The following is a 9,964-nucleotide window of genomic DNA, read 5'->3' as shown; positions in this document are numbered from 1 at the left end:
TCACATACTCACTACATCATGAATTAGGATTTATAAGTGTACCCATCTCTATTACCATCCATCAATCTTTTCCAAATCTTACCTTCAAAACTTGCTCACCCTCAAAATTTTGAAAATCCTTTGGCGGTAATATTTTAGCGGTAACGACAACAATCATTTGATTACCTACATTTTTTGGGCAATGACAATGAGTGAGTTTTTTCGGCAACCACAACTCCATGAGACGAGAAGAGTACAACAATAAAAGTTCAAAGGAGGTTCATAACTTCGATGGTGTTCTTAGCTCAGAGGAGATTGGGCTTGTAAGGGTAAGTTTCTTAAAAAAAAAGCAAAAATAATAAAATCTGTTCGTCATTTTTTCGGGATTGAACTCCCGAACATATGATCGAAATTTGGGAACACAAGGCCGAATATTGTTTATTTGTTTGGGAACCAGTAACTGAACATTTATTATTTGTTTGGAAACAGGTTACCGAATATTAATCACCGAAGAAAAAGATGAGACGGCAAAGAGAGAGAGAGAGAAAGCATATCAATTGTGCCAATGGTTAAACCGAAGAAAAGAATGAGGCGGCAGAGACAGTAATCATACTTGGTTCTTCTTCTTCTTTTTCGTGGGTTTTGTTCAGGGTTTTGGAAGAGAGGTTCTTTTTGGGGTGTAGGGGGTATGCATTCAATTGGATAGATGAAATGTTTTTACAAGAATAATTTTAGTATTATTTTGAGGGAGAAAAGAAATTTTAAGGATTTCAAAATTTATAAGTGAGGGTCCAAAGAAATGGGGAGTCCAAAATAATAGATAGTGTTAATAGCACCACTCTTTATTTACACCTCAAAAATTAGATTGGACATCCCAATTTAATTAAAATTTTTTATTACTATTAAGTCCCTATTTAAAATGACTAAAAACGACTTGACACTGGAAAAAGTATAAATGAAAATATTTTAGACACTTTATTAATCATCAGCCTTAATATTCCTATTTTCTCTTCTCTTTCTACTTTCATCATTTTGCATCTTCATACCCAACCCTATTTGCTTTAATTCATCATTCTTGCATTCTATTTTATATTGAAATCAACAATGGACAATAAAGAAAATGTTTTCAAATAATTTTCTATAGAGAAAGTAGTTTTAATTGTTGTTCATTGTTTTTTGTAGTTTGGTTTTCCAAATTCATTCGGAAGTGAGTATCCCAACAAACTTCATATGTTTGGAATTAAGTATCTGAACAAATATATTTTGTTTGGCACCGAGTATCAATATGAAACAACTGAAATCAATTTTCTTGTGTTCGACATTGAGTATTTAAACAAATTTCGTATGTTTGGAATTAAGTATCCGGACAAATATATTTTGTTCAACACTGAGTATCTATGTGAAATAACTGAAACCGATTTTCTTGTGTTCGACACTGAGTATTCGGAAACCTGTAGCCGCCGGTGGATGTAGAGTGGGAGGAGATCATCGTCTGATGTAGAGTGGGAGGAGACTGGCGATGGATATAGAGTGGGAGGAGACTTTCGTCACATGGAATCCCTTTTCATCTTGGATTTCGTCGCTTGAAATTCTCTTATGATTTTGTTCTCCCGTTTATGGGTAATGAGGTGTACAAAGTATATTTATATAGGGTTTTAGGATTAGGATATGTGTTATTTGGGGGTGTCCAAATAAATAAATAAAATTTCAAATTTATTATTGGGGTGCTTAAAATGATGGGGTGTCTAACCTAATTCTTGGGATGCATTTAGAGCCTCCCTGCATTCTCACTGAGTTTAGATTCTCTCCTTGGTCTCTCTCTTTGTCTCTCTACTTGTGACGGTGGAGATGCACCCAAGATGATCTAACAGTCTAGATTTGACTATCTAAAAAAAAAAAAATTAAATCAAATTGAAATAGTCAAATCTAGACCATTGGATCATTTTGGAGTACATCTCCACTATTACAAGTACGAAAGTAAGGAAAGAGACTAAGGAGAGAATCTCAACTCATTTTTACCACTCTTATTATAATTGTAACAGTTACCATTGAGGTTGGATATTATGTGCGAACATCACGATGCATAAATCACTGTTTTTTTTAATCAACAAAACATAAAAAAAATATATGTTGTGCAATTTATGTTTTCTATTAGTTGAGTTTGTCTATTAATTTCCTTCTTTGTCTCTTGTCAGCTACAGTGCATTTGTGTTGTCCATTGCCGTTTTCTTTTGAAATCAACAATTTATGTTGGTTTTTCGGGTCTTCGATTTCTGTTGTACGTAGGGGAATATGGCACCATTGGAGTTGTTTTATGAGATGCAGAAGAAGCCAGGTACTCTATCCGCATACAAAAATTTCTCCATGTTGTACTGTAAATCGACGTAGTCTAATTTTTTATAGGTAGAAAATTTTATTAGGTAATACTTGAGATACAAAAGATAACATGTACTGTGATTTCTCGTTTAACAAGAGTATTACATAAACAATAACAACTAACACTAATAACTCAAAACTTTCTGGTCATTATATGGTTATTTCTTGTGTTAACATCGTTTGTGTTTCTATGTATTGTTCTTGTCAAATAACTACACTACTCCTAATTCTTGTCCATGGAGCATTGGACACATGATAAGAGATTCTCAACAAGTCTGTACAATACACAAATAGAACTAGTTAACCATTTTATTGTCTCACCATTTCCAAAACTTTAAAATGATTCAGATAAATTCAATTCCAGACTTAAAAAACCAAAAACCAACGAAGTAAAATAAAATAAAGATTATAAAATAGATCCCGATAAGTAGTATTTTTCTTCATTGTTTTACACATAAGAGCATGTGGTCAGATCCATGGTTTGTCAAACTGTGAATTAACAATACCCTTGAATAATGAAATTTCACAATTTCATATATTATAAAATGATGGAAATTTTGCAATTTCGTATAAATTTCATAATTTTGCCAGTAAACGAAATTGTTAAAATTAAGGAATCCATAACCATTATGTAATGAATTTCATAGTTTTTCTAGTGTAGTTTAGTGTGGCCTCCAAAAAAAACAAAAACCCAAACTCTTTTTTATTTTTATTTTTTTTTATTTTTAAGGGGGGTTTACTAATGTGGTTTGATAATTAGGACGTTGCAACGTTCAATTAAAGATGAGATTCATGTCAATTAATCTCAGACCATCGATTCATTATCATTATAAATTCGTCTCAAGGGAGAGCCTATACGTCCCACTTTCTGGTATTTAGTGAATATGTATTGTATATAGAAGTAAGGTCAAGTATTTCTAGCATTACTTGCCCAAAAAAAAAAAAATAAAAACAAAAAAAAAAAATAAAAATAAAAAAGTAATCCCAAATGAGTGTTATTGTGCTGATTTTTAAGATTTTGGATTGAATTTCCACTTCTGTTGAAAACAAGAAAATAAAGGGCTTGTGCTTATTTGGTTTGTATTTGAAGATATAATTTTAGATTTTTTTTTTTAAAATTTTGTTTGGTTCAAAGTTTTTGAATTTTTTTTTTTTCAAAATCACTTTCTCTTTCCTACAAATTAATCAATCACTTTTTATCTCTTTCCTTTTCTTAATCACTTTTTCTCTTACACACATCTACTCAACTACAACTTTTTGGCTGATCAAAAAAAAAAAAAAAAAAAAATTACTCAACTACAACAAAATATCAATTCATCCCAAACTCCTAAACTCCAAAACTATTTTCAAAATATACAACTGTAAACACAAATTTCGTATCCTACAATTAAGATAAGGAATAAATGCAAAAATAATTAATTTTATTTGATTATAATAAAGGGGGTACAATTCTCTGTGGTTTGCTCCATTACAAAAGAACAAATCCTTTGATTCGATCTCTGAAATGGGTTGCAATCCAACGGCTGTAGAAGCTTGTTGTTGAATTGAACAAGTTGATGAATTTCTTCAAGTCTTCTAAAAGAGAAACTTGGAGGAAAGAGGCTTGATCTCGGGCTTGAACGACTTGATCTCGAACGAGTCTTGAAATGATCCCTTTGAAAAGAGAGAGCAAATTCGTATTTGTAACTTGAAAGGATTGGCACAGGTGTGGAGTACTTGATAATCCTTTATTTTAAGTTTGAGGAACTTTAGGGAGAATTATAAGAACAGAATTTGGTAGAATCTCGAGATTTCTCAGGAACTTGCAAAACCATTAGCCAAAAAATTTGTCTTTTCCCTAATGAGAGCCTTTATTTATAGGCTTAGGAGAGGAGGGTTAATTTTGGAAACTCCAAAATTGACTCTAATTTCCAAGAAATAAGCAATTTATTTCTTAATTTATAGACTTGAATTGCATTCAAATTTAAATTTAGATTTGAATTATTCCACTAAATTTTGATAAAATATTTTCATGGGCCCCACAACATTCACCAAGGATCCTCTAGAGTGAAATTTTCCTAAAGTTTCCTAGAGTGCTACATTGTGTGGTTGAGATTTACTGGCAAGTCACATCAGAAAAATTGATGTGACTTGCCAGTAAATCTCAACTACACAATATAGCACTCTAAGAAACTTTAGGAAAAAATCACTCTAGAGAATCCTTGCTCCCACACATTTGGGTTGACCCATTTGTCAAAATAAGTTCACTTTTTTTTTTTTATTTTTTTTATTTTAGTGTGACCAATAATTTAAAATGGATTGAGATCCATAATTTTAGTAGGGCTTACATCCATTTGAAGCAATTTGACCATCTTAATTTTGACTAATTAAAAAAATTTCATCTGTCTTAATTAAGTAGACAGTGATCAAGATACGTAAAAATTTAAGTACGTACAAATTACTCTTATTTTAAAACTCTAGTTTAATGCTTGCTTGTTAATATCAAAAGTGAGATTTAAAGTAGATTGGTCATGGTCATGTTCACGAGGTGAGGATTTTGATTTGGTCACCTTTTTTGTTTTTGTTTTTGCGTGAGCACTGAGCAGCTCTTTTCTCCTCATGTGGAAATAATAATAGCAATTATACTAGGATTTGCGCGGCCTATATGCATCACTGCTCCCTATTTAATTGATTGATGATCAATTCCTTTAGACCTTGCTACCTTTGTGTTGCTGTTCTGCTCATTAGCCTTTAATTCAAGCCATGTTTATAAGCTGCAGCAACTGCCTTGTGCCTGACAACAAGAGGTAAGGCTTATATATATATATATATATGTGTGTGTGTGTGTCATGGTACCTTGTCGTTTACTGGTGCCTTCGTTGTTGTTTTTTTTTTTTTTTTTTTTTTTTTTTTTTTTTTTTGGGTATTGTCATCATGTCATGGAGCCTTTTTTGTGCCTTTTTTATGCCTTGTGCAGACTTTTCTATATATATATATATATATATATTTAAGTGTGCATGATGTCATCTTGGTTTGATATCACCATAAATTCCATGGATACTTTTCTTTACTAGTTTGATTGCATCATCAATCTGTCCATGGAACGGCTTTTCAATTTTTTTTTTTATTATTGCCCATAAGAATTAATGATTTTATAAGAATAATTGAGTAATATATCCCACCACCCTTTTATCATAATTAGTTATTTTGATTTATGTGGGGGATACGCCCATCGAGTTAGTTGCTATTGTACCAATAGTGGAGTGGCTTGAATCAAATCGTTTGTCTAGAGAGGGTATAGCGATAACCAAAGTTGACTGTACTATAAACTCAAAATGTTGTATAGGTAACTGGCCTTAGAGGCTATTGGACTAGTGAAGTAGACACTTCCACCACCACCTATTCGATCATAGGTGATTAGTTTGACTTGTGTGGGGGAATGCGTCTATTGAACTAGTCGCTTGGATATTGGGCTAATGAAGTAGACACTTCCATCACCACCAATTCGACCATAGGTGATTCGTTTGACTTATGTGGGGAAATGAACCTATTGAGCTAGCTGCCTGGATACTGGGCTAGTGAAGTAGACACTTCCACCACCACCACCCATTCAATCATAGGTGATTAGTCTGACTTATTTGGGGGAATGCGCCTATCAAGCTAGCCGCCTGGATATTGGGATAGTGAAGTAGACACTTCTACCACCACCCATTTGACCATAGGTGATTAATTTAACTTATGTCGGCGAATGCGCCTATCAAACTAGCCACCTGGATATTGGGCTAGTGAAGTAGACACTTCTACCACCACCCATTCGATCATAGTTGATTAATTTGACTTATGTGGAGGAATGCGCCTATCAAACTAGTCGCTTGGATATTAAGCTAATGAAGTAGACACTTCCACCACCATCCATTTGACCATAGGTGATTAGTTTGACTTATGTCATGATCATATATCATATATGTCTCTCTACAACATATGCATTTTTTTTAAATTTTTTTTTACAATCGTTTGGCTTTGTCACTCAGTGATGGTGTACTTCAAGACTTTTAAGAAGGGATACTTAACCATTCTCGAGGACTTTAGTGACACTATTGAGGAAGGGACTACTCTTCCAATTCGCCCTCCTTTCCTTGGTGCTTGGGGCTTAAAGTTCGAGCTACTTGATAGTACTTTTCATTTGGTGCAATAGGCTCGTGAGATTTCATGTCAATTGGTTGAAGGCCTGTCACACTCTTAGGTTTTATTATTAAAGTCATCTAATCATGAAGACATTGAGGATCTTATTTCATTTCTTACCATTGAGAGTGCGGTTCGGGCTCAAAAGGTGGCATAGGGCACTATTTTCAAGGCCATAGCAAAACCTTCTTTTTGTGAAGGATATTGGGAGTAGTTAGAGGATGCATTGGGGCAACATCGTGAGGTACTACAACAGGCTGGCATTGACGATGCAATTTATGCCTCATTGTTCTCGTATGACCAACTACATAGTATTATGCGGGAATTTTGTGAGCTTTGGTGTCCGTCCACTAATACCTTCTCACTTTTATAGGCGAAATGTCTATCTTGTTATGGGATTTACGTCAGCTTGGTGGACTTTCTATTAAGGGTGCAATATACGATGAAGTGGGGCCAAATGTCTAAGAGTTGGCCGGTAAATTTCCTTCTTCTTGTCAGTTGCAGATATTTATTCCTTGTTTACCATCGGCTTTGTAAGGAGTCGAAGAAGAATGTGATGAGGATTACTAGCTGGATAAAATTTTGGTTTAAAGGATCTTGGAAAGTGCGATGCCATTTTTCTGATCCATTATGTGTATGCTTGGTTAGCAGAGTATTTCAACACACACTTTAGTATTGAATCTGCTCTGAAGCCTCAAATGACGAGATATGCTGGTGAAAGGATGACCAAACATTTTGAGGAGTCAGAGGCCTATGACTTATTTCGATCATGCAAAGATATGACCTTGCATCGTTTGGCATATAGCGAGGGCAATCCCAAGGAATTGGTTGATGACGGTCATCTTTCTAACTCAAACTTAGAGTATTTCATCAGCATCCGTTTGAGCTATTTGACTTTGCGAAGTTTGTCCGCTACGGTCATTGAGCCATACAGTCCTCACAGGTTTAGCAGGCAATTGGGTTTTATTCAAGCCATCCAGGGTAAACTTAAGGTTAAACTTCAGGATGGTAGTTTACAAAACATTATTCAGCATTGGGATTCTTGTGTTCATGATGGTACCCATTCTGTATTGAGGTTATTAGCGCATCTTGATTTCCCATCTCGTTCTACTACCAAGGCTTATTTGAAGTGGTGGTCCCAACTTTATGCAAGCTATTTCTCCAAGAAAGAACATTCAATCCCAAGGAGCAAACACTCAGCTTCACCAAATCAAGAGATGGTTAAAGTGAAGAAAAATACAATTGCTAAGCAAAATTCTAATCCTAAGACCAACGAAATGGTTCAAGGAAGTGTTGATGGGACTCTTGGAGGAGTAGCAGACGAGGACCATAGTCACGGTGATTGTAATTGGCGTCACTTAGGGAGAAAATCTGGTACTGGGACTGTTGGAAGGAACACCACTACTTTTAATGATGTTGAGTCATTTTTGATCAGCGTTCCTAGCACTTCTCAACCAATGGCTCCAAGTGTTGTACCGGTAATGATAAAATCTATATTTGTCATTTCAATTTATTGTGTTTTTTATTTTTATTTATTTATTTTTTTATGATTCTTCTTTAATTCGTTTTGACAGTTGCTAAATGATGACTTTAATTTGGCAATGAGGACATGAGACTTCTTGATGAATTCTCAGATAATAAAGAATCAGTTCATGGGCCATCAGCCTTTGATTTAGTGATTGGTCATAAGAGTTGTCTCTTAACTGACCCAACTCTAATCGTCCAAACTTCTTCCCTACCTACTACTCTTACACTGAGTCAAGTTGCACCTTCCGTGGCTTCTACCATTGATACAAGAAGCATGATCCTTAATGATTGCCGCTCAGCAACTTCAATACTTGATAGCCATATTAAAGGCTTATTAAGCAAAATTCCTATTCAAAATCTTTCAGCATTGGGTCCAAAGCTCTAGGAGCTTGATGATGAGCTCTCAAAGCTTCAGATAGACTATTCTCTGTTGCAAAGCCATATTGAGAAGTACGTACAAAATGCTATTACATACATCTCTATGAAATCAACATTTACTCAAGGAATGACTTCAGAGCTACAGGATCAGTGTTTGGTAGATGTCAATCAACGTGTTACTCATGCCCTAGCTCTTGAGAATGAAGGAATTGAGCAGGTTCACTTGCTAAAGTCTGATTTGGGTAGCCTTGCAGCAAGAAGGTAGAATTGTTATAAGCGTTGGAACATTTACATGAACAACAACTAGAGACTACAATTAGTGTTGCTGAAGCTGAAGTAGTTCAAAGGTGAGCCATTGTTTCCACTTTAAGGGAAGAACAAGCTACAATATAAGTAGCTGAATTGATAAGAAGTGAGGATATCGAAGTTGACAACAAGTTAGAGTAGCTTTTGAAGGTTGAACAAGACAAGATCCAGGGTTTATCATGGTTGCCATGATTTATTTTTTTATTTCATTTTTTATTTTAATGAAATGTAGCTCGAAACCAAATATTTCATTATAAAATAATTGCTCTAGCAAACACTTTATTTATGAAATAAATACTATAGTTCGAAGCAAATACTTTTATTGTAAAACACATTTGGTTTATTGATTTATTAGCTGTTCACAGTTTATACTCATGCGGGCCAGGAGTAGTACCAATTTTTATTTATTTGTTTATTTATAAATAATAACTTTATTTCATATGGGCTAGGAGCATCATGCAGTTTATGCTCATGCGATTAGGAACGTTACATTTTCATAGATAGCAGTGCTTTGGGAACTTGCCATTGATTGGGCTAACTCTTATACCTTTTTCATCAACAATCTTGTATGCATCATTAGTGTAGACTACAGTCATTACGTATGGACCATCCCACTTGGATAAGAACTTGTTGCCAGTTCGATGGGTAATGATGATAGACCGTACCCATATTTCCAGAATGCAACTCATCTCATTGAAAAATTTGAGGGAGTGGTACTTGAACATGTTCCAAGGAAAGAGAATCGCATAGCTGATGCACTTGCCAATCTAACAACTACACTGGCATTGTTAGAAGGTGAACAAGTTAGAGTCCCTGTGTGCCAACGATGGGTATTGCCACAATTGTTGGAATGTTGCCTTGTAGAAACAAACGCAATTTCAGTACAAGCCATCGAAGTCGATGATTGGAGAATGCCAATTATAGACTACCTTGAACATGGGAAACTCCCTCATGATACTCGCCATAGAACTGAAATAAGACGTCGAGCTCCTCAATTCATCTACTACAAGGGAACTTTGTTCCAATGATCATTTGAAGGAATTTTTTTTCATTGCCTAGGGGATGACGAAGCTCAACAAGCCATGGAAGAAGCCCATTTCGGGATATGTGGAGCACATCAGTCTGGTCCTAAACTTCACTTTCGAGTAAAAAAGATGGGTTACTATTGGCCTACGATGGTTAAGGATTGCTTGGACTACTCAAGAAAGTGTCAACCTTGCCAGTTTCATGCAAACTT

At 35.0% G+C, this 9,964-nt stretch overlaps 1 protein-coding gene across 1 annotated transcript; it reads left to right on the top strand.

Moving 5' to 3' along the window:
- The first annotated feature begins 9,368 nt into the window (after positions 1-9,368).
- On the top strand, positions 9,369-9,755 carry LOC145796120 (uncharacterized). The gene has a single exon (XM_082881134.1). It carries the CDS (start codon positions 9,369-9,371, stop codon positions 9,753-9,755), a length of 387 nt encoding a protein of 128 aa, XP_082737260.1.
- The last annotated feature ends 209 nt before the right edge of the window (positions 9,756-9,964 follow it).

The sequence above is a fragment of the Camellia sinensis genome, chromosome 7 (assembly GCF_055761805.1).
Source record: "Camellia sinensis isolate YWXY chromosome 7, ASM5576180v1, whole genome shotgun sequence".
In the NCBI taxonomy this organism is placed as follows: Eukaryota; Viridiplantae; Streptophyta; class Magnoliopsida; order Ericales; family Theaceae; genus Camellia; species Camellia sinensis.
Note: the sequence above shows the minus strand (reverse complement) of the source record. Positions and strands in the feature narration are given on the sequence as shown.